General features: G+C 44.2%; 1 protein-coding gene and 1 pseudogene across 4 annotated transcripts in view; both read left to right on the forward strand.

Moving 5' to 3' along the window:
• Window positions 1-25788, forward strand: part of BDH1 (3-hydroxybutyrate dehydrogenase 1) — a 93899-nt gene that overhangs the window by 41180 nt on the left and 26931 nt on the right. For 3 of the 4 annotated variants that reach the window (XM_053672896.1, XM_037147424.2, XM_037147421.2), the window contains exons 2-4: window positions 18709-18835; window positions 22973-23045; window positions 23713-23823. In XM_053672896.1, coding sequence (XP_053528871.1) covers window positions 18744-18835; window positions 22973-23045; window positions 23713-23823 — 276 coding nt within the window. In that variant the 5' untranslated portion in view covers window positions 18709-18743. Of the gene's footprint in view, window positions 1-2803; window positions 2890-18708; window positions 18836-22972; window positions 23046-23712; window positions 23824-25788 lie in introns of those variants that run through there. The other variant, XM_037147423.2, reaches the window with a different exon arrangement.
• LOC119050889 (c-Myc-binding protein-like) lies at window positions 5757-6387 on the forward strand (annotated as a pseudogene).

A 25788-nucleotide genomic window follows, 5' to 3' on the forward strand; every position in this document is an offset into this window, starting at 1 on the left:
AGCAGCCAGGACCTTGAAAGGAAGGGGAGGTTTAAGGTGGGACTGAGAATGGCTTTGTGAGACTCTTACCTAGTCTGGCCCTTCAGTGGAACCTCTCTCCTGGGAGTGTTTGTTGCTAATACAGGGACAGGAGCAAACATTGTGACTCTCTGGGTGGGGAGATCTTCTGAGGGGACTTGCTGTCTCTGAGAGCTTATTAGTGATGTCGTGGAGGGCAAGGCAACTGGGAAATAAAAGGAGCAAAAGCTCAAACTGAACAAATCAATTTCTTGTTAGCAGGCTGGGAAAGCTCTGGTGAGAATGAGTTCTGGAAAGTGGACTGAGACACCTCTTTTGGGTTAATTTTTGGTCTAATCTGAGTTCCCCCCAAGAAGACCCTGAGCAAGGACTTGTGTCCAGGTATTTTATTTTGGGAATGAATCCCAAGAAACAGGAGTGGAAGACTGGGAAGAGTCAAACAGGCCAGGGGTGGAGAGAGAGAAAGGCAATCCAAGGGTGCATCATTGAGTTGCTCAAGTTGGGCACTACCATGGGCAACTGGAGTTCTATCATCTTAGAAGCAGAATTTCCCACTGTGAGAATAGAAGAGGAGAGTATTTATCCACCAGCTCCTGTCTGCCTTGGTCAAGGGTTGTCCCATGAGGTGTTAGTCCCTTTGCACTTTCAGGTTTATGCACATGTCAGAATGGCAGTCACTTCTTAAAGGAGTCCCAGGTTGCAGTGACAGAGAAGCCCTGAGGCAAGAAGACACCAGGTGCAGCTGAGGCAAGGTGCTCTTGGGTTACACGGATATGAAGCTGGTTGTCACAGCAAAGCTGGGGTAAAAAGATAGGCTGGGAAGATGAGGTTAGCCACAGGAAGAGTCTGATATAACCACAGGCAGGTCAAACATTCTTTTCCTGTCTTTATCAATAGGACTGTTTTCATTTAATGCTCAGTCCAAAGTAGGACTTATAGTTTTCCTAGGTGGGATAGTAATTCCCCTTTAATTAACTGCTTTTCCAGCAATACCTAACCCTAAAAGTGTAACCTGGTGGCTCAAAGTAGCAATTCATTGCTATGACTGTTATACAGAGTAACCCTTTTGAAACAGCACTGAAACAAGTACTCTGGCTTGAGTGTGTCTGTGAAATGGGTGCAGAGAACCAAGTGCATCCTTCTTTCATGACTGTTCCAGTTTTCAAGGCTCTGTGTGCCAGGAGCTGGGAATGAAGAAGAAGCTCATGGCATGGAGCTGACAGACTTCTTTAAAGCCCCACCAGGCCAGTTAACTCCTCAACACTCCCCCTTTCCCCCATTCTCATCTGCCTGGTCCCTTTCCAATCAGTCTTTATCTGCCAATAATTTGCTCAGAAAATTTCCTTTCCTCCTCAGCTCATTTCTTATTCTGGAGGCTTGTTGTAGATCGGGCAGCCTGATCTGTGCCCACCATCCTCTGCCATTATACTGCTGAAACTCTGGGAAGCTATGCTATTCAACTATTTTTAAAGACTCTTCAGAGCAAATCTTTAAATAAATTTCATCTGATTAAAAGATAAAATTAAAAACCAACTAATCGAGCACAGAAACCATTTAATCTCTTATCTAAACAGAGCCTATCAGGAGTGAAAGGGATGCCACTAAGAATTACTCTGACTGGGGAACTAGAGTATAAGGTCATGTTGTACCTTTGAAACATGTTCTGGGAGCTTGGTGGATTCCTAAATTTGTGAATCCTGTGGTAGCTTATACACTCACACAAGACTCAGTAGAGTTTAAATTCCAGAGAGTTATTGAATTTGTTATGAATACATAGCAATGGTTATGCAATAATGCAATTTGAATGCTGAAATTTTGCTTGCTACACTTGGTAACTGAGTTACTTCTGTACATCAGTTTCAACATAACTAAATCTATTTTATACACAATGGAATTTAAAAGCATTATCTAGTCCTAAACTGTATGTAGTTATATTGGTATATTCTTCGGACTCTACGTAGATTTCACAACAATTCCTATCATGCAAAACAGGGACATGCCCTCATGAAAACAAAAGCTCAAATGTGAGAATGATTTTTTAGCCCATAACTTACAATTATTGGTGTTATTATGTTGTTATTACTTCAGTTTTATATACACGTGTTGTATTGAACACAAATAATGTTGATAGCCTTATACTTTGAAAATATTTGACTGTATCTTTTAAAAATATTTTGTTTATGCTATTACAGTAATCCCAGTTTTTCCCTTTCCCCTCCCCCCAGCCTCCCTAAGACTGTATCTTTACAAAGAGATAATTTGTGGGCCGAGATGTCCAATTTAAAAAAAGCAATACTAAAAATATTAAAAGAATAAATACCAACCAAGCAACCCAGGTGAGCTCTAAAGACAGCAAACATGCATAGGACCTGGAAAGAGCCTCTTCCACACCAGGGTTTCCTCACTTCCCGAAGCAGTGACTTCTCTTCCCCTGGCAGTTCCAGGAGCAGGACGCGGGTGAGATGCGAACCCGGCTTAGCTGCAAGACGGACCGGCAGCAGGGGGCGCCTAGCAAGGACCAGCAATCGTAGCTTGGGTGCTTAACGACTGGGGGAACCTCTGTAGGAGCAAGGCCAGGCCGGATGCCCCGGCGCTAAGGAGGTGGCGCGGGAGCACTCCGGGCCCTGGCGACGTCCGCCCGGCCTCGCGATCCGCCCGCGCAGCCAGAACGCCGGCACCCGGGGTGTCCAGGCGCATCCGGGCATCTGAGGCCTCAGGCGGGAGAGCGTGAGGGGCCTTCGGGGAGGAAACGGCTGCAGCGCCCCCGTCTGTCCGCCAAGCTAGGAGCGCCAGTACCTGCGAAGCGCCGGATTAAGGCGGCGCGGCAGCAAAGCCGTCGGCGGCCGGGACCCCCTGCCCATTAGGTTTGGGGTAAGAGGAGGGGTCTGCATCTCTGCTGACGTGCGCCGGCGGCCTCTGCTTAGTTTGGTTTGGCCTCGCGCCGCCCCTTCCCTGTTGCGGGGTTGCAGGTGGAACGGGCGGCTGCGGAGTAGACAAGGTAGTAAGAGGGACCGATCCCGGCCGTACCCGTTTCAGCCTCCGATGGTCCTCAACCGCCGCCCTCCTGGGCCTCCTGTCCGCCTTGTGCGAGCCTCGGTATAAGGTGCTCTGCAGGAGGCGGCCCAGGTTGAATAACACGGCCCCGAGGCTCCCAGTAAAACCCTCCAGACTCATCCTGCCCTACTGCTGCGTTTTACGGACAGGGGCCCCGCCCCCGCCCCCGCCCCGCCCCAAATTGGGAATGAACCGGACCAAGGTCACTCTGTACTGCTTTCCAGTCCCGGGCCCAGAGCTCCACTCTCCACCGTATTTCCTCTGAATGCCCCGCACCCCTCCTAACCCTCCCGTACCCTCCAGGAGACCCTCTTCTCTCGGCCGTGAGGAATGCTCCCTTCCTTAGTGCTGTGGCCTTGGGAAGGATGCTAGGCAGAGGTCAGGCCGCCGGTACAGCTGTCTTGAGCACTAGCCTAGCCGGCGGTTGCTGGAGTACTGGTTGAGCAACAGGACTGGGAACGGAAGAGAACCAAGCAAAGTGGAGGCGCTGCGGGGGCAGGCTGGGGAGGCTGGGGAGGCTGGGGTAGGGGACCGAAGACGGGAGCCAAGGGGGCCCAAGGGCGCAAATGGAGCGGAGCTTCGTGGAGCGGCGCCGCTTCAGCCAAAGGGAGCTCAGCTCTGGGCCAGCCCCTCCGGCCACCCGCCGCAGGCCAACCGAAGGAAAGTTGGACCGAGATTGGCTGCGAGGTACAGCCTGCGGCGCCCGCGCATTTCAGGCGGCGCGCGCTCTTTTGCTTGCAGGATGAAGGCTGGGACCCAGCGGTCTAGGGCGGTCTGCGAGCCTCTGGCGCCAGTCTCTGCTGGGAGAGGGGTTGTCGCTGCACGCATAGTTGAGCTCTTTTTTTCCAGCTGGTCATGCAAGTTCTGAACACAGTCAGCTGATGCAGAGTCTCTGTTTAACCTTGCGAGGGGGTGCAGAGGCAAATATTTCTTTGTGGATGGCCGCCTGCAGGCCTCTTGCTGCCGGGATTCTGTACGACGCAGCTTAAAGTACCCGAGCGTTGGCTTCTGGTCCCGTACACAGCACGTACCCGCGGCAGGGAAGGAAGTTGACTTTTGAAATGTGTGTAAGCTTTCATACTCTTTCCCAATACACTTTTCTAGAGCGTCTGCTTCCTATCAGGCACCATAATAGATATTTTGCAGGAGCCAGAAATCAGTGGTACAACACGTTGGTCCTTTGTGTGGAGCACTCACAGTCCAGGTGGAGCTTGGTAATGACATTGGGGTTGTGAATACATACCTCTATTAGTACCCTCTCCAGGTAAGTGCTGTTACAGATGTACAGAAGCAAGGAGTGAAATGTGAATTTGGGGAGAGATTGATTTTTTGACTTAGGAGATCAAGAAAGACATCTTGAAGGAGGTGTTTCTTTGAATCAGTAGGACTTGGTCAGACAAGTCAGATGAGCAAAATCAGTAACTTGGAAAAGTATAGGGCTTGTTGAGAGTTGGTGTAGCAAGTGGTATAATGAGTAGATGGAAGAAGTATAGTTGGAGATGGGATTTGGAGGGGCCCTGGTAAGGACCAAGTTTTTCAGCTTGTATACTCTCATTCAAAATGTGGTAAGCTCTTATGAACAGAATGTCTTCTTCATCTGTCAGTTGGATTGACTTGATCTGCAACAAAATCTTGAAAATATCTATAATTCCTTCTTTTTCCACATCTTACATTTAATTTGTCAGCAAATCATAGTAGGCTCTACCTTCAAAACATAGCCAGATTGACCACTTGTAATTACCTCCACGGTTTTCACCAGGGCTAGTAGCTCTCTATATCTCTCCAGGGGTGAGTAACTTTTCTCTTTTCACTAGAGTCGTGCAGTATGCAACCCACATGGTTGTACAGTGTGGGCCCTGATTACTGCCACAGCTTCTTAACCCACTGAGAGTTATATTAAAATGTAATTCTGATCATGGTGTCCTTCTCTTGAAAACACTTAATGCATTCAAATATTATGTGCCTACTGTGTGCAGGGCACTGCTAGGTATTGGGATACGATGGTAAATGAAACAGACAAAACTTCCTGGTCTCGTATTTTACATTCTAATAGGACTGAAAGACAAATAAGATAAATAAGCACAATACATGTAATGTTATAATGTAAGTTACCAAGGAAGAAAAAAAATGGAAGTAGGGAAAGGGGATACAGAATGTCAGGGTGGGATTGATATGGTGGCAGGGGATGTCCTACTGAGTAAACATTTGAGTAAAAGACCAAGTGAGAGGATGGGCCCTGTGGACAGTGAGGGGAAGAATGTTCCAGGAAGAGGGAAAAGTATAGGCAAAGGCCCTGAAGCAGGAGCTTGCCTGCCATGTTCCAAAGGCAGCAAGGCCTTTGTGACTGAGGTGCTATGAACGAGGTGGTAAGATCAGAGAGGCATGGAAACCCAGGGCTCATGCAGGGCTTTGTAGACAGTCTGTACTGTTCCTGGCTTTTATTCTGAGCAAGAATGTGGTACAGGAATGACATGGTCTGACTCCTTCCTTTCTGCACCTTCACCCTTTTCCTGCATTTTTAATTTTTCTCAATTACAATTTATTTTCAATATTACTTTGAATTGATTTTAGGTATTAGACAATCATACTTTACAAAGTATTCCCTCCAATATTTCTAGTGCTCACCTGCCACCATGCATTGTTATTCCAGTATTATTGACTATATTCCCTCTGCTGCACTTTACATCCCCATGACTATTTTGTAATTACCAGTTTGTATTTCTCAGTCTTTACATCGGTTTCACCCAGTCCTCCAACTCCCGACATGGTCTGATTTCTATTTCACAGGATCATACAGGCAGTGTTGAACGGCATCTGAAGCGGGGCTGGGATGCTTCGAAGCAGGGAGCCTAGTTGGGAGGCTATTACAATAATCCAGGCACTAAGGGATGAAGGCTTAGACAAAGATGATAGCAGAGGGAAGTGCTGCCCAGAGCTCACCAGCCACAGTCTCTGGAGCCAGCTACGCAGCTGCCACTATTATTATGGCCCATTACGAAGCTGCTGACTCGAGGTGTGAGCAGTTCTGGAGTTACTTTAAGAAATCAAGGGGACTGGACACGCTGACAGGTATTAGCGAAGAATCAGAGACACCTAATAGTGCTCTGGATTTTTTAAAGCATCACTTCGGAGCTGCTAGCCCAGAAAATCTAGAAATAGAACTGCTTCACCTAGAATGGGCAGAAATGAAAGAGAAATATGAAACTATTGTAGAAGAAAATTTAAAAAAAAAGAACAAAGCTTACTCAGTACGAATCACAGGAGGAGAAATGTGCTGAATGGAATTCATCTTGGTTAAAAAGACCCTTAAAATAGTGTATGTGTGACTTGAATAGTTTATATAATATATAATCTTCTGAACAAATGCTATAGAACATTTAATGTGTGAATGAAATTCACCCATTACACATCAAGTGTTACAAACACATGTTCTTAGGATCACCAATAAAAACTTGGGGGGCTCCGCCTGCAGGGCCCCCCCGGCTGCCATGGATGAGAATAAGTCTACCAAGACATGATCTGCTTGGGGAGGAAAAGTGGCTGATCCCCCCACAAAAACTCAGTCTTTGAGTCTTAAAAGCAAGACAATCCACAGTGTATTCTGAAAAAGTAAATCTAAACAGCCATCTAATTCATTACTTTAAAAGACATTCTGTTGAGAGAAATGCTTTGGCTGAAAGAAAAGACATTCTGTGTATTAGTCTGACTAGGAATAATGGTACTACGTAGTTTATTTTAGCCAGGGAAAGTTAGCATGGAGCTGTTCCTTAGTTAGTTTAGGGTATGAGCACATTTCTTTAAAATGAAGATGATACTGTTGTTTATATTTTCTGTAGGTGTTGGATAGGACCAGGGTCTCAAGGTCTGGGCCATTTTTACTAAATGCTATTCTTGCTAAATGTTAAAATGTAGCACAGTATTGTGCAGACCAACTGTAAGCAGGATGAGCTTGACAAAAACCCAACATGGTAAGTGAAACCAACTGCAAAGAAGAAATCAGCATGTAATGATCAAATAGTGTATGTAAGCAATGGCTAACCCTCCTTTTAGTGAGACAGCTTACGATATGAATCCTCTGTCTCCTTTACTTGCTGCAAGTAAATAAAACTACCTTGCAACAACCACATTTCATACTTGAATAGAACATCTCAAGCAATGAACCCCTTAAGTCCAGTAACCCAGGCAGCTGGAGAGATCTGTGTGACATGAAATACTTTTGCCTGGGTTCCCATTTAATCTTTTGCTTGTTTGTATGATGCAGAACAAATAATTCTTCTTTGCCACCACCTAGCGTTAGATAACCATTGCGTGTGCCAGTTTGAACTCTGACATCACAATTTCACTCTATGCAAGCCTGCCCTATCTGGTAATGTTGCCTTGTTTGCTCTGTGCCTCAGTGGGTCCTACTTGCATGTTGGCCTTTTCATGGTGCTTTTCAACTTGCTGTTATAACAAGTTGCGCTAATTGTAATTTATATAACTAAACGGGAGCACCCTTTTCCCCTGCCTTATTTAGTTGATTAGTTGAACACAGAACATAAACAATGTTAAATTCTGGATTTACACACAAGTTGGAATGAAAAAGGTGATGTGGAAAATTATAGCTTGCAGGTATAATTATACAGTGCTTCTTTTCTCCCAAAGTATTTTTCTGGCCTTGAATTCATTTTATCTTCATTGTCCCTGTGAAGTAGGTAGGGTGAGTATGAGGAAAAGATTGGGTGCTAAATTTTTAGGCCAAAGACAGATATTAACAGAAATTATTTACAAACTGAGAATCTTTGGCACATCAATTAACTGCCCCGAGATTCACTTTCCCCATCTGTTAAATGAGAAGAATATCATATTTTGCCATATATAATGTGCACTTTTTTGCCCAAATTTTTGAGGGAAAAATAAGGATGTACACTATGTAGGGGTAGTGCTAACTCCATATCTATAAGTGTTTTTAATTCTTTTATTTATGCTTATTTATGTTTATATGCTTTTATTTATGTTTATTTATGATTAAAAGTGTAACTCCAGAAAGGAATAATCATATCTGTATGCAAAATAATACCCTTGGAATGTGATGATCAGTTTTGTTTCTAAATATAAATAAATAAAGCATTGAATTAAAAATTAAAACAACTGGAGGGTAGGAGGATAAGGGGACTAAATGGTAATGGAAAAACAGAATAAAGATTATATAAAAATTAAAAATCAAAAGATTTTTTTCCTGAAACTTTGGGCCAAAAACATAGGTGTACATTACACACAGGAGTGCGTTATACACAGCAAAATATGGTAATATCTGTGCAGCCTGCCTCACAGGGTTGTTGTGAGGGTCAAATGGAATGTATGTAAAAGATCTGTAAGTGGTAAAGCACTGTATTCTCTAAAAAAAATAGTAGCAGAGGATCTTGGACATACTGTGAAGGTGGAGTCAGGGCTGGCTGACCACAGCTTGGCTGTGGGGTGTGCGAGAAGGAGAGGAGTCAGGGATGAAGAGGATGTAAAAGAGCAGATGCGAAAGGCCATAGCACAAGCTCAGTTTGGACAGGTGACATTGGCAACACCTATTCAACATTTAAGCGGAGATGTTAGATGGGCAATTGGATATATCAGTCTGGAGTTCAGAGGAGACGGCTGGTTGGAGATAAACATTTGGGATTGGTAGGATGTTGATCACATGTAATTCTATGAGAACTTGCCATGGTAGTGGGAAGAGGCCAAGATTGCAGCCCTGAGACTTCATCGGTTTAGTGGTCTGACCTGAATTCAGTAGGCAAGCCCTGTTCTCCTAAAGATGGAATTCTTACTTACTCTGGCAATTGGTAATTTTGGGAGTTCTGGTAACACTGTCCCCTGGGGGAGGCCAATTTGTAACCATATATGTATATATAAATAAGCCCTGACTGGTGTGCCTCAGTGGATTGAGCACCAGCCTGTGAACCAAAGGATCACCAGTTCAATTCCCAGTCAGGGCCCATCCCTGGGTTACGAGTCAGATCCCCAGTAAAGGGTGCACGAGAAGCAACCACATATTGATGTTTCTGTCCCTCTCTTTCTCCTTTCTTTTCCCTCTTTCTAAGAGTAAATAAATAACATCTTTAAATAGATGTATGTGTATATATAAGTATATATATACACACACAGACTTTTTACTTAGGATCCATAACTTTGCTTAGATTAATCTGTAAACCCACTTAGTTTACCCTGGATGTCATAAGACAGGGGTGTCCAACCTTTTGACATCTCTGGGACACTGGAAAAAGAGTTGTCTTGGGCCACACATTACATACACGAACACTTAATGAAAACTAATGAAAAAAAAGGTTGGTGCATAATTTTCTTGATATCCACCACCACAGATAAGCAAAAAAGTCCTCAACATAATAACCCTCATTATGCAGCAGCCCTTTTAATAATCTTTTAAAATCATCAAGCAAGTCCCAAATGATCTATATATAGATCACAATACAGTGATCTATATTGTGATCACTAATATAGAAAATGTACATACCTAAATAATAAAACAGTATAAAACTGAGTAAGGTTGTAAGTACATTGACAGTTTTGTGTTGGGCCACATTCATAACCATCCTGGGCCGCAAGCAGCCCACAGGCACCGGCCGTGGGTCGGACGCCCCTGTAGGGTTTATGTGACTGTTATCTCGTAATGTGCAAAGCGTCTAACAGAAAGGCTTAGTAGTTAAACTTTGTGCCATATGTACACCAGCCCTAGCATTGAAGGTTTGTAGGAATAAGCCCAGTGCACTGACTTGTAGGACTGGGGGCTGATCCAGCTCAGACTGCCTGAAGCCGGCCAAAGTAGCCTGGAGGCCCCTCTAGTGACCTCCTCCTGAACTATTCTTCTTATACCCTCATTATAAACTAGCATCTTCTACCATTTTTGAATATGCGACATTTGTATAGGCATGTTTTCCAACTGTGCATGCACAGGAATGTCCCCACCTCTTCGTGGGAGGCTGCTGCTCACCTTGAAGTTTATGCACGATTTCCCTGAATAAGTTCAGGAATGTGCCACTTTGGGAGTGACCCTCTGGTGTGTCCTTGCTTGCTAGCTGGAAATAAAATTTGTTCCTTCTCATAAAATCATTTCAGAGTTTACTTTTGGCTAGCAACTCTGGAGGACCCAGTTCAGTCCAGCAACAAACCAAGAAGTAGAGAGGGTGGGGCCCATGTTCCTGTTGTCATTAGAAGATCTACAGTGTGGCATTCTCAGAATGTGGAACAAGTATAAGAATTAATAATAATGATCTGAGAAAGAACCTGCTTTCAGTGGGTTTTAGCCAATATTGTTTTGGCTGCAAATAACAGAAACTTGAAGCTGCTTAAATCGCATGGAGAGTAAAGACTTTGCCTACCACACAGAGCTGAAGGATAGGAGAGCACCGTGGCCTCCTACTCAGATCTGCCTGCCAATCTATGGTTGGCATCAATTCCACACCAGCAGGAATCCCCAGTTTGGGATGGGGTGAAGAAAAATTGTATTCAGTGCAAGCAGCTCAATTGTGATACAGCATGGCTATGAGAACAGCACCACTGTCAAAGCAGCTTAATGGTGTTACAGATCAATTATGAAGCAGCATAGCTGTTAACGAGGCACTGGAATGAGGGAGCCCTGGGGCCAGCCCCTCTCTGGCTAGATAGCTCTTCTCTGCTCCCTTCCAGCATGGTCTGGTCTGCTTTGCTCCAGTTAGACATCTCTAGGGTTTCAACTCCAGCAGGCAGACAGTCTTGAGTAGAAAGGGAAAGTATGCTTCTAGAGCCAGAGGGGAGCTGACTTTAATATGGGCAGAAGTCCCTGCCCCTGGCTCCTGATTGGTCTGTCCTCATGCAAATGAGGACTCCATATCCTCATAAGTTGGATTGGCCCAAAAGGCACATTCCTGATTTATCAGAATGAAGCTTCTCTGATTGGATGGTGAAGATGCTGATGGGGATATATAGCTGTGCAGTTCTAATTGGATGGGGAAAGCCTCAGTCCTATTGGTTGAAATGGGATTCCAGGAACTCCTTCCTAACGTCTGACTCAGATGGCAGAAACACAGTGCAGGCAGTCAGTTCATTGCAGAGGCAAGTGGTTCGGTGCAGGCTTCTCCCTGAAGTGAGGTTTGCATGAGAGGCCCCTGTGTAGAAATGGCTGACAGGCTCTGTTTTTTAAATTTGAGCCTAGTTAGCCACCAGGAGCCCTTCTTAGTAGGCATTTTCTTTCTAAGGATCCCCATGCTGAAGGACACTCTGTTGTTTTTCTCTTTCTCTCTCCATCTCCAACTCCCTTCCTTTCTGCACGTGTACCTGGCTCTTCTTTCTCCGCAGATTGGCTTTCTCCATCTCTCTGTGGCATCAGGCCCAGTGCAGCATAACTGCCCCCTTTCGCCACTGCAGCAGCCGGATCACATGTTCCTGCCCCACGGAGGCTGATCATTCTTTCTCAGTGCCAGGGGACAGAGTGATGGAGTCATCCTGGGTCAGGTGTCTCTCCCTGACCCAGTACGTCATGGCTAGGAGGGGGTCTCACTGTCCAACTATAGCTGCAGAGGCCAAATCATGGGGGTGAAAGGCAGGTCTGAGAACAGGCATAAAGTGATTGGGACAGATATCCAAAAGATGACCACTGCAGAGAGCGTTTGTGACGTATTCCCTGGAGAGAACTGGCCACCTCCTAAATCTAATCTAGTGACTAGAGTGCCTCAGACTAGTCCAAATGTCAGCATTAGGTTTGCCAGATTAGGGTCTCTTAAATACAGGTGCATAAGAGTCATTGCTGTATTTATGATAAAATGGTGAGAACAATGTCTGCTATATCATTTGGTGTTCCTATATCATGCTTTTAAACTTTTGTTCCAGAATACTAATTTTTCTAAGGAATAACAGGCATTTTTTGAATGAGGGCTTGAAAATTTGTCAGGGTGCTCTTTTGCAGGCTTCAAGGAAGCCCTCATTAACTGTGCAGTTAGCAGGCATAGCTAAATTGAGCTGGAACTTTTAGGCAACATTATATATAATAAGCAATCAGAAGGGAGATGGCCAAAGGATAATATGTATCTATCTGGTGAGGAATCTCAAACTCAAATCCCATGGCGTCCCCGGGCAGTTAGCAACAGTGATCTGGGTAGGCTTAAGATAGTAAGTGAAAATTGTTTGTATTGAGTTCAAGCATAACTTAGCTGCCTAGTAACCTTGCCTTCTAAAACACTACGCTGGCCAAATGAAACAGCTAAGTATAATAGAGGCTGCCAGTTTTTAGGCCTTGGAGTCTCACCTTAGCTGGTCTTGAAGTCCTCAGTTTGGGGTTCCTACATGGTATGGTTCCTGCCTAAACCCAGATCGCCCTCCCCAGTGGGGCAGGGCCTTTCCTTCCCACTTGGTTATGCCAAGGCCCATTTGGACTTCCTGTCCAGAAATAAGTGACTTCTCTTTCCTGCTTAGGGCCTGCCTTCTGTGTTACTTATTTCTTGATGATGACTCATCTTTTTCAAGGATGTCAGTACGAGGAATGTCTGTCCCTTGCAGGGGACACCTTGATCCTGACCCAGAGGAATAAACCCAGCTATGTCGTCTGTAAGATAGTCCTGTCCAAATGCAGCAATGGAGCCCGGCATCAGGACAAGGATGCACACTGTATTTTTGGTTAGGGGGTGCTCACAGGTTACAATGGGTTATGCATTGAAAATTGAAAGGAGGTACTCCCAAGAGCAGATGCAAGTGTTCTCAGTGAAGTTTATTCCAGATTACAGTTAACATGTGAGAATTTTGGTTTTGCTACAGTGTCTCATAAATCTGGTGGCTGGGTGTCGAGCCCCCCTGTGTCAAGTCTCCCAGGGACAGCTCATTGAATTCAAGGCTAAGGAGACTGTCTCCCAACCCCCACAATTCCTCTGTCATTCTTCGACACCTACCTCCCACGATCATTTCTGATTCTAAACCAATGGCAAGCGAGGGGCATTTCAAGTTTGAGAATTTAATATTTACAGAGAACGAAGCCCAGCTTAAGGCATTAAGAGGGCAAAGAACCCTGAAGAGTATGTGGGAATCCCACAGCCTATAGTACTGTGTTTGGAGTGCAAATAGCAATGTTTTTAAGAAACTTAAAAAAAGAAGAAACAGATTTGCAGGTCTACCATTCTGCATGTGAGACAGCATTGTGAATAGTGCATTCATTATTCAAGGGGCTGAGCTTCTATGCACTTTATTTTGACTCTACCACTTTTAGCTATTGCTGACTATAAGGAAAATAAAATTCAAAGCAGTCCTCTATTTGGAGATAATATTGAAGCATTCTCTGCCACAAGTATTGAGCATAAGGGATAGAAAGGGCTTTAATTATAGACGACTGGATTTGAAATCACCCAGTGGTGGTGACCTCAGACTCCAGTTCTGGTGAGAGAAGGTGGAGATGTGTGTGCTCAGCCAGCTGGTCTGTGCTGGGGTGGGGTGGAGGTCACCCAGTTAAAGTGTCTGAGTCCAGCATGGGCATGATGGGCATTGCCTTCCATGGAGGGCCAGTCTGGATGGAGTGGGGGTCTGTGAGCACACAGACTATCCCCATTCGGCAGAGACCCACTGCGTGCTTCCTTGGGGCCAGGTTTCTTCTAGGCGTGGGAGATTCTGTGAAGACAGGATGGCCAAGGCGCCTGGACTCACCAAGCTTGTGGTCTAGAAGATAAAGTAATGAAACAGGATATTAATTTTGGATTGAAGAGTGATCTTTTTTTAAAATTTTATTTAGTTATTTTTCAAGTACAGTTTTTTGTCTATTTCTCCCATCCCAGCTCCCCCTGCCCCGTCTCCCCACCTCCCTCCCATTTTCTCCCCCCCCAGTCCTCATTCCTGTGTCTTTCATACTTGTTCCTCAAAATCCCTCCCCATTTTTCCCCTTAAATTCCCTTCCCTCTCCCCTCTGGTCGCTGCCCACTTGTTCTCTATTTCAGTGTCTTTGTTTTTATTCTGCTTGCTTGTTGGTTTTGTTGTTTAGCTTCCTGTTAAAGGTGAGATCATATGGTATTTGTCTTTCAATGCCTGGCCTATTTCACTCAGCATAATGCTTTCCAGTTCCATCCATGTTGTCGCAAAGGGTAGTAGCTCCTTCTTTTTTTTTTTATTAAATTTATTTTTAAAAATTGATTATGCTGTTACAGTTGTTCTATTCCCCCCTTCATTCCCCTCCACCCTACCCCCCCATCCCCACCATTACCCCCCTTTAGTTTATGTCCATGTGTCTCAAGTCCTTTAGGTTCTATATTTCCCATGCTATTCTTGCCCCCCCCCCATCTATTTTCTATCTACTGTCTATGCTACTTATTTTCTGTACCTTCTCCCCCCATCTCCTCCTCCCACTCCCCTGTTGCTAACCCTCCTTGAGATCTTCATTTCTATGTTTCCACTCCTGATCTAGCTGTTCTTTTAGTTTGCTTTCGTTTTAGGTGTGGTTGTTAATAACTGTGAGCTTGTTGTTCTTTCACTGTTCATGTTTCTTTAACTTCTTTTTCTTAGATAAGTCCCTTTAACATTTCATATAATAAGGGCTTGGTGATGATGAACTCCTTGAATTTGATCTTATCTGAGAAGCACCTTATCTGTCCTTCCATTCTAAATGAAAGTTTTGCTGGATAGAGCAATCTTGGTTGTAGGTCTTTAGATTTCATGACTTGGAATATTTCTTTCCAGCCCCTTCTTGCCTGTAAGGTCTCTTTTGAGAAATCTGCTGACAGTCTGATGGGGACTCCTTTGTAGGTGATTGTCCCCTTAGCTCTTGCTGCTTCTAGGATTCTCTCCTTCATTTTAATTTTGGCTAATGTAATTATGATATGCCTTGGTGTGTTTCTTCTTGAGTCCAACTTTTTTGGTACTCTCTGAGCTTCTTGGATTTCTTGGAAGTCTATTTCCTTTGCCAGATTGGGGAAATTTTCTTTTATTATTTGTTCAAATAATTTTTCCACTGGTGGTTGTGTCTTTCCCCCTTCTGGTACCCCTATAATTTGGATATTGGAGCGTTTAAAGATGTCCTGGAGGTTCCTAAGACTCTCCTCATTTCTTTGAATTCTTGCTCCTTGACTCTTTTCTGTTTGGCCATTATTCGCTTTCTTCTGGTCCACTCCATTGATTTGAGTCCCAGTTTCCTTTTCATCTCTATGGGTTTCCTGTGGAATTCCATTAATTTCCCTTAGTTTAGCCTTCATATGTTTCTCTAATTTGTGGCTATAGTCAACCAGATCTGTTAGGATCCTGATGACCAGTGTTTTAAACTGTGCGTCTGAGAGTTTTGCTATTTCTTCGTCGCTTAGATTTATCTCTGGGGCTTTGAGGTCTTTCCTGCGACATTTTTGGTCTGTTCTGGCCCTTTAAATGTGAGAAGCGGCGCCTTGGAGTCCCAGGTCGCTGGGTTGTGACGCTGTATGTGGGGGCGTGGTCAGAGCGGGAAATGGTGGCGCCCTCTACTGCCGCAAGCCACGGGGACCGCAGGGCCCCGGTCCAATCACCCACTCCCTCGCCCGTCCGCTCGCCCGCAGACAGGCAACCGCAGTCAACACGCAGCACCGCCTCCCCACCGTCTCCTCAGCAGTCGCTCACCCGGTGGGTCGCTCGGTCGCTCACTAGGTCCAACCCTGGGCCTGGAACCCGTGCGTCTGGATTCTTGCGTCTGGACTCTGCGCCTGGGTCCGTCTGACCGGAGCCCTCCCGTGCAACTCCTCACGAGACGCCGGTTTCGCCCCTTACCGGTCGGGCTGAAGAATTTGTTGTTAACGGACTTCCGAAAAGTTCAATTTTCCCTGTTCTGGTTGTGTTCTCTGGTGCTAATATTTAGTTGTCCCTAAACTTGGTTGTGTGAGAAGGCACGGCACATCCACCTATACCTCCATCTTGGCGGAAGTCCCACTTTAGTAGCTCCTTCTTTTTCTCTGCTGCATAGAATTCCATTGTGTATATGTACCACAATTTTTTGATCCATTCATTTACTGCTGGGCACCTAGGTTGCTTCCAACTCTTGGCTATTGTAAATTGTGCTGCTATGAACATTGTGGTGCATAGGTTCTTTGAAATTGATGTTTTAGGATTCTTGGGATATAATCCTAGCAGTGGAATTGCTGGGTCAAAAGGCAGGTCGATTTTTATTTTTCTGAGAAAATTCCATACTGTTTTCCATAATGGTTGTACCAGTTTGCAATCCCACCAACAGTGAACTAAGGACCCCTTTTCCCCACAACCTCTCCAACATTTTTTGTTTGTTGCTTTGTTTATTATAGCCATCCTGACTGGTGTAAAGTGGCATCTCATTGTGGTTTTAATTTGCATCTCTCTGATACCTAGTGATATTGAGCATCTCTTCACATATCTCTGGATTTTCTGTATGTCCTCCTTGGAGAAGTGTCTGTTCAAGTCCTTTTCCCATTTTTTAATTGGGTTCGATGTCTTCCTAGAGTGGAGTCGTGTAAGTTCTTTGTATATTTTGGAGATTAAACCTTTGTCTGAGGTATCATTAGCAAATACATTTTCCCATACAGTTGGTTGTCTTTTTAATTTAATACTGTTTTCTTTAGCCATGCAGAAGCTTTTAATTTTGAGGAGATCCCATTTGTTTATTCTTTCCTTTATATTCCTTGCTCTAGGGGACATATCGGTAAAAATGTTACTGCGTGGAATATCTGAGATTTTCTTGCCAATGTTCTCCTCTAGGACTTTAATGGTGTCACAGCTTATATTTAAGTCGTTTATCCACCTTGAATTTATTTTGGTGTATAGTGTAAGTTGGTGCTCAAGTTTTATTTTTTTGCACGTAGCTGTCCAGTTCTCCCAACATTATTTGTTGAAGAGGCTATCTTTACTCCATTTTATGTTGCTGTCCCCTTTGTCGAATATTAATTGCCCATAGGGACTTGGGTTTATTTCTGGGCTCTCTGTTACCAGGCTGTTTTGATTACAGTGGCTTTGTAATACAGTTTGATATCAGGTATTGTGATCCCTCCTACTTTGTTCTTCTTTCTCAAAAGAGCAGCTGCTATTCGGGCTCGTTTATGGTTGCATATAAATTTTTGAAGTGTTTGTTCTATGTCTGTGAAATATGCCATTGGTACTTTAATAGGTATTGCATTGAATCTGTATATTGCTTTGGGTAGTATGGGCATTTTGATGATGTTAATTTGGATTGAAGAGTGATCTTAAAGAGTACCACCTCTGTGTCTTGCATGGGGGGGTTGGGGACAGCATTTGTGGAGTCTGAAAGCTCAGAGGAACTCAGCCATGTAGAGTGAGGAAGAGCAGGGACCAGGGCTCTGAGGCAGGAAAGAGCTTCGTGTACACAGGAAACTTCCAGAAGGTCAGTGTGGCTACAGTGTAGTGAGCCCAGGGGAGTGCAGGACTGGACAAGGTTAGGAAGGGAGGCAGAGGCCGTTCCAACAGGCAAGGGAAGGAGGCTTTTGGGTGAGGGAGTCACATAACTTGACTGCAGTGCTGGCAATAGAGTATGGAGAGTAGGAGTCGAAGGGGAAGCAGCAGGCTACTGCCTGACCCAGGAAAGACCACATAAACCAAGAGATCCGTTCGTTTTCCTTTCGTGAGGATTAAACAGATTAAACCTCCATTTGCCTCCTGCAGTGAACTCGCAGTGGTTGGCTAGTTGGTGAGATTACTGCAGACCTGTCGGCCAAGCTGGGTTTGGGCGAAGACAGCAAAAGGGCAGGACAGGAGCTGCCCCCGGCAGAAGCACAGCAGAGGCCGGGAAGGTTCACCAAGAAAAGAGCAATCTCTCTCTGGCTGTGGTTGCCTCGCTCAGCTCCCTCCCAGCCTCCCCTTCTTCTCTGAGGCCAGGAGTCATAACAAGTGACTAGGACAGGGAGGCACCAAGCCACACCATGATCAACAGTCAATAATAATACACAAGTACTTATGGTTATGAGTAACCATAAGGAGACACTAGGTCTTACCTTGTTGCAATAAAGTTGATTTAACCTTGAAAGGGGGTGGTGGGAGAGGCTGTGTGTGTGTGTGTGTGTTTCCATTTAGGTTGATTAAAGCGTGCTCATTTTATAATATAACTGCACTCCCCATGCAGTAATGAGTTACGGATAAATCCAGCCTCAGAGCCAGGCCCTGTGTTTGGTGGGGCTGGAGTGAGAGGTGAGGAGCCAAGTCAAATGTGTATAGTGTGGGGCTGCAAAAGCTGTCTGAGGAGGCACGTGGGCAAACAGGCTGAAGGTTGTTGTCCTGGGTCACACAGATTGATGATTTGCTGGGTATGAGGAACACAATGGCTCATGGAGCTGGAATCCCTGAGAGGACAGGCCTCTGAGTCCCTGAGTCCCCAGTGGTTGCTGCACAGCTTGGTTTGAGGACCACTGGTCTGGCCCACCTTCCTCATGCTACAAATGGGTGATGACTTATCCAGGGTTGCCCGGTGAATTGGTGGCACAGCCAGAACCAGGACCCAGGTTTCTAGCTGTCCCATCCTCCTGACTCTTTATATCACAAGGCTGCAGCTTGAGAGGAAGGTGCAGGAAGGCCTGCCTAATTGGACCTGGGTCAAATAGACAGGGCTCAGTTTGACTTTCACAGCCTGCAAGGAAGATGGCCCCTCCAGACTAAACCTCTGAGGGCAACAAGACGATACTGAGAGTGCATTTTGTGTTTCAGAATTCGCCTGGAGGAGGCTGTTCATTCCACCTTGTATGGCCACAATGCTGACTGCCCGCCTCTCTAGACCCCTGTCAAAGCTCCCAGGGAAAACCCCGAGTTTCCCTGACAGAGAAAGTGGAACAAGGTAAGAAACCGAATAGTGGAGGTGGCCTTGAGGGACACACTTTCTGGGCAAAGCAGAGCTCTTCACACAAGGATGACAGGTGGTCCTAAAGCCTGACCCTCAGCAGTGTCTCTCAGTCCCTGCCGTGACCAGCAAAGGAAACTCAAAGGTGTCCTCAGAAGACAGAGACCCACACAGGGCACAGAAGAATACCTTTCATCAGATTTTTAAACTTTTTATTTTGAGATAACTACACTGATATGAAAGTTGCCAAAATAGTCAAAGGGTTTCCATATCTTCCTTACCTAACTTCCCCAAATGTTAACATCTTACAAAACCATAATGCAGTCATGAAAAGCAGGAAATTACCACTGATATGCTATTAACACACCTACACACTTGATTCAAATGTCAGCTGGTTCACTAAAGGACCTTTGCTAGTCCACAGTACAAACCAGGGTCCCACAGTGCACTTAGTTGTGTTGTCTTCTTACTCTCTTCCTATTAAGGGACAGTTCCTGAGTCTTTGTTGCTTTTGAACTTGACCTTTGGAATAAAGTCTCTCATTGTGGGTTATGTGATATCCTCTTGTTTAGATTTAGGTATTCATGTTTGGAAAGTGCCACCCATGTGAGGTGGTGTCTTCTCAGTACCCTGCATCAGGAGGCCCAGGGCATTTCTGTCTGATGTGTGCCATTACTTTGATCACCTGGGTAACTGCTCTTTTCAAACCTTACACATGAAGCCAGGTAACTAAAATGTCCAGAGACTTCACTGAACCGCTGGTGTGATTTAGAGAAAGATGAGCACAAATTAAACAATCGGCTCTTCTTTGAGAGGTCTGGGATTGCCTTTTCCAAGGGGATTCAGTGCACTCTGCTTCCTCATTTTCCTCTGTCACAGCCAGAGAAAGAAAAAAATAACACCCTTTTCTTTTGTTTAAGAGCAGTGAAATTGAGTGTTAGGTTAAATTCAAAGTCCCAACAGCTAGAAAATTGATGGATATTTTCTATGCCAACTAATATGTTGAGAAGAGCCAGCATTTAGGCTTATAGGAGCATTCACTTAAAAGCATTTCCTCAGGACACAGCAGCATGGTTGGAGATGGGCTTCAACTACTGGAGGACACCATGTAACAAGAGTTCAGATGGTCCTTCCAGTAAAAATGACACCCTGTCACCTCTGTAGAGGGAACGTAGCCTGGCTCCACTGAAAAGCTTTGGAGGAGGGGAATTACTGCAATTTTTTTTTCCAGTGAGCGACTCATAGAAAAGGCAAAATCCTGGTGGGAAAATGGAGATGACTGTATTTGAACAATAAAAAAAAGATTAAAAAAAAAGAAATGGCAAAATCTTGTCTCAAAAGTGACTTTGAGAGATTTCTGGAGATTAATTTTTATAGAGGAGAAAATAGTCCCAAAGGAAATTAAATACTTTTACAAAGGTTTTATCCTCAAATTAAAGGGGAATGAGGTAATTGGTCAAGCTTCTGGCTCATGTGAGGGTAAAGAAAGACTGTCATGGGGAGATTCCGAATCTTCGGGAAGGACTGTAGAAATAACTGGTTAGGTTCAAGGGGCAGAGCTGAGTCAGAGGGCATTAGCTCTCCTCTGGGCAAATGCGTCAGCAGAGGCCTCAGAGGGAGGCCCAGGTGGGTGAGGAGGATGGAAGGGGTCACTGTGCCTGCATCAGGCAGAAGGACTTTGGGTGGGGAAAAACTATGGCCTGGTTATTTTGCTTGAATCTCAGTTGGCAAGGGCCTCATAATTCTGTCCCCACCTGTGGGTGGGCCCTGTGATAACATCCTTACCAACTGACCTTGCAGCCCTATATCTCCAGCTCTGGGACAGAGAGTACAGTACCTCTCACAGCAGGCCTCCTGCCTTCAGTAGTGCTCTCATAGAGTCCTTCTTCATAACGAACAGAAATCATTTCTCCTGAAAATTCCACCCCTTGTCCCTGGGTCTGCCCTCTCTATTCGCACTGAACAAGTTAATGTTTATCCCTAGGGACACCCTGCCACTTCACCCCTGTCCCCCACTGCTCTGACTTCTCATTCGCCTACATGTTTTTTTGTTGCTCACCTCCCATGGTTTCCCCACTCCATATCCAGGTCTCCCACCTGAGTGTGTCCTTTCGGCCTCTGCACCTTTTTGAGATGTGACGCCCTGAGCAGAGCACCACCCCCTTCCCGTGTGTGTCTGCCTCAGGGCAGTGGTCACCCAGTGCACACCATCTGTCCAGACGAAAGCCCCAGGAGTGTCTAGGCCTGGTCCCAGCCCTGACACCTGAAACCTGCTCTTCTTACTGGCTCTGCATAGTGGGCAAACTTTGGATACAACTTCGCAATATAAAGAAACAAATTTTTGATACATACAACAATCTCAGTAAATCTCTACGATTGATATCGAGTGAAAAAATCAATCCCAAGAACATCTTTGCTGATACCTCTGGTAAGGATTTAATATCCAAAGTTAATAAAGAACATATAAAACTCAACACCAAGAAAACAAACAATCCAATTAAAAAATGGGCAAAGGGCCTGAATAGACACATCTCCAAGGAGGACATACACATGGCCCATAGGCATATGAATAGATGCTCAGCGTCGCTAGTCATCAGAGAAATGTGGATTAAAATCACAATGAGATATCACCTCACACCTGTCAGAATGGCCATCATCAATAAATCAACAAACAGTACATGCCGGCTGGAATGTGGAGAAAAGGGAGCACTTCGGCACTGTTGGCAGAAATGGGGGTTTGTGCAGCCACTGTGCAAGGCAGTATGGAATTACTTCAAAAAATTAAAAATGGAGCTGCCTTATGACCCAGTGACCTCACTTCTGGGTATTTATCCAGAAACCCAAAACACTAATTCAAAAGAGTATAAGCAAGCCTTTGTTCACTGCAGCATTATTTACAGTAGCCAAGATTTGGAAGCAGCCCAAGTGCTCAGCACTAGATGAGTGGATAAAAAAATCTGTGGTAAATGTATACAAAGGACTATTACTCAGCTGTAAAAATGGAAATCTTACCTTTTGCAGCAGCATGGGTAGACCTGGAAAACATTATGCTAAGTGAAATAAGCCAGTCAGAGAAAGACAAGAACCATATGATTTCACTTATATGTGGAATCTAATGAACAAAATAAACAAACAAAATAGAGACAGACTCACAGATACAGAGAACAGACTGATGGTTGTTGAGGTGCGTATCGTGGGGCTGAGTGAAAAGGGGAAGGGAATAAGGAAAAAACAAACCTCACAACCTCATACACTTCACAGACAGACAACGGTATGGTGATTACCAGAGGGAAAGGGGGTCAGGGGAGGTAGACGAGAGTAAAGGGGAGATAAACGGTGATGGAAGGAGACTTGACTTTGGGTGGTGAACACACAGTACAATATACAGATGGTGTGTTATAGAATCATATACCTGAAATCTATATAATTGTGTTAATGTCACTTCAATAAATTCCATTTAAAATTTTTTAAAAGAAAAAGCAATCCCAAAAGGTTGCATAGTGTAAAATTCCATTTATGTAACATTCTTAAAATGACAAAATTGTAGAGATACAGATTCGGGTTAGAGAGGATGTGGAGTGGGAGGGAAGAGGGTGAGTGGCTATAAAAGGGTAATGCGAAGAATCCTTGTGGTGATGGAAATGCTCTGTGTTTTTACTGCATCGATGTCAGTATCCTGGTTGTGATACATAGTTTTGCAAGATGTTAACATGAGGGGAAATTGGGTAAAAGGTACAGGGTATCTCTCTCTATACTATTTCTTAACTGCATGTGAGTCTAAAATCATTTCAAAATAATAGGTCAAATTAACCAAACTATCACAAAGCAACATAAAGCCCGAGGGATAAATCATGGAATTTTCAAAAGGTTTGGTTAACAAAGCTACATCACCTGAACGTTCTTCCCACGCAGTGGCAAAAATGATCACTGCAACCGATGTCCCCCTTTCTACCAGCCTAGCAGCCCTGGGAGAAAGAGGACCTCTCCCTCAGTAGGCTGTCCTCAGGGTCTCAGTGTGGGGAGACAGTCTGTACTGCTCACTGGTGGCTGAGGGCACTCTGAGTTGCTTCTGCCCCAGGAACAAGGTCTAGGTGTGACCTCAGCCTGTGCTCATGGCTTCCTTTTCTCTTGCAGGTGCACACTGCAGTTTTATTCCGCCTCATTCGTCCCTGTAGGTCATCGCACTTACGCCGATGCAGTGACCCCCGTGAGTGGCAGCCCAGCTTCCTGGGAACCAGTCAAGTAATCAGAGCCCCCAGGCCCTGAGCCACCTTCAGAGCAGGGCTTTAGACCTTCCAGGTCACTCAGAGCCACTTTCTCGAATTCTTGACTCCCACCTCGCTCCCCACAAACCTCCCATCAAATGAGTTTTAGAGGTTAGGAGTTTAGACTCTAGAATCCCTCAAGCCTGGTTTTAATTTCATTTCTATTACTTAGTATGTTGGGCATTTAAAAACTATCTTTTTCTTCACTCATAACATGGTATAATAATCATAATTACTATATGGAGTTATTATGAGAATTAAGAATAATGCATGCACAGTGCCTTGCATGTGGTAAGTGATGATGATGATGGTGATAAGGGTGATTGCAGGTGACAAAACTGAGGTCCAGGAAGGGGAAGTAACTTCCTAGGCAACATTATTAGCCGGTGGCAGAGTCCAGGTTAGAACCCGGGCTGGAACCCAGTCTCCCGATTCTGAGTCCAAGCTTTTCCCACTGTACTAGGATGCTTCGCCAGACAGAAACAGCCAGGCAGGGAGCGCCAGGCCTAGTCGACTCAGGCAGCACTAGTTGTTATCGCCCAGAGGAGGCTTGGCCACTTTGCCCTCAAAATCCTAGTTCCTAACATGGGGTCTAATCTTCTAAAATAGGTCGGCAGCAAAGCTGTCCTGGTCACCGGCTGTGACTCTGGATTTGGGTTCTCCTTGGCCAAGCATCTGCATTCAAAAGGCTTCCTTGTGTTTGCTGGCTGCTTGATGAAGGTAAGAGATGGGTCATCTTCATCAACATTGTCCTTCACACATAGTCATTGTTTTGTAGGGATTTTTTTATTGCAGTAAAATACACGTGATGTAAAATTTACCATCTTAACCATTTTAAGTGTATTGCTCAGTGGTATTAAATATATTTGCATTGTCTAAATATCTCATTTAAGTAGAATCATACAGTACTTGTCTTTTTGCGACGAGCTTATGTCACTTACCATAATGTCTTCAAGGTTTGTCCATGTTGTAGCAATTTACAGAATTTCTTTTTTCAAGGTTGAATAATATTACATTGTATATATATAATACATTTTACTTATCCGTTCGTCTCCTGATGGATACTTGGGTTGCTTCCATGTTTTAGCTACTGTGAATAATGCTGCTATGAACATAGGTGTACAAATATCTCTTCAAGACCCTGCTTTCATTTCCTTTGGGTATATACCCAGATGTAGAATTGTCAACGATATGGTAATTTTAGAGTCAAACTGTCTTCCCCAGCAGCTGTATCATGTTACCTTCCCACCAACAGTGTACAGGGTTCTAATTCCTCCACATCCTCACCAACACTTGTTTTCTGTTTTTTGATGGTGGCCAACCTGATGGGTATGGTCCCAATACCTATGGTATCTTATAGGTTTGATTTACATTTCCCTAATGGTTAGTGATGTTGAGCATCTTTTCATGTGTTCATTGGTCATTCATATATCTTCTTTGGAGAAATGTCAATGCAAGCCCTTTGCCGATGTTTGAATTGGATTGGGTTTTTTTGTTGTTGTTGAGTTTTAGGGGTTCTCTATATATTCTGGATATTTATCCCTTACAAGTTGTGTGATTTGCAAACATTTTCTCCCATATTGTGGGTTATCATTGTACTCTGTATGTAGTATCTTTTGATATACAAAAATTAAAAATCTTTATTAAGTCCAATTTGTCTATTTTTCTTTTACTTCCTATGCTTTTGGTTTTATCCCCAAGACATCATTGCCAAATCCAATGTCATGAAGCCTTTGTACTATGTTTTCTTCTAAGAGTTTTATTGTTTTAGTTCCTCAATCTATTTTGAGTTTCTGTATGTGGTGTTAGGTAAGGGTCTAGCCTCATTCTTTTGCATGATGTCCAGTTTTCCCAGCATACATTCTGAAAAGACTGTCCTTTCCCCCCACTGAATGGTCCTGGAACCCTTGTCAGTGGAATTTAGGGTGCATGAAGGGGAGTATTGGGGCATGAGGCTGCAAAAGTAATTAGGGGACAGTTTCCCCAATTTAGACATCATTACCACAGTTCACTTTTAGAACATTTCTGTTTCTCAAAAATTTCCCTCTTGAGCATTTGCACAACTGCCACACCTTCCTTTTGTCCTAAATAGCCACTTTTTTCTGTCTCTTTAGATTTGTCTTTTCTGGACTATTCATATGAATGGAATCCTATAATGCACAGGTTTTTGTGCCAAATGTCTTTCACTTAGCATGTTTATGAGATTCATCCATGTTGCAGAATGTATAGGTAGTATGTTCCTTTATATTGCTGGATAATGTTCTGTTGTATGGGTATATTACATTTTACAAGTTCATTCATTTTTAATATATGTTTGGATTTGGGGGCACTAAGAATAATGCTTCTATGAGCATTCGCATATATTTTTCCATGTAGATATGTTTCTACCTGGTTCCTTTTAGTGGAATTTAGAAACCAACATTTGAACATCAAGTGTGCTCATTGCTCATGGGGCATTTCTGTTCTTTGTCCCTCTCAGTGGACAGAGCTAGATGTATAAGTAATCACACACACATATGCATATCTACATATTATATCTATTTATCTCCATTTCCTATAAATATCACACACACATAATTTATGAGGTGATACTGACCTCCTATTTCACTGCAACACAACAGCATTCTTTCTTGCTTTCCTCATTCCATATTTGTTCCTTTTTTCTCCTGCAGTTAGAACCCTGAT

This window comes from Artibeus jamaicensis, unplaced genomic scaffold (assembly GCF_021234435.1).
Source record: "Artibeus jamaicensis isolate MK-2021 breed Jamaican fruit bat unplaced genomic scaffold, CSHL_Jam_final contig_793, whole genome shotgun sequence".
NCBI classification, from domain to species: domain Eukaryota; kingdom Metazoa; phylum Chordata; class Mammalia; order Chiroptera; family Phyllostomidae; genus Artibeus; species Artibeus jamaicensis.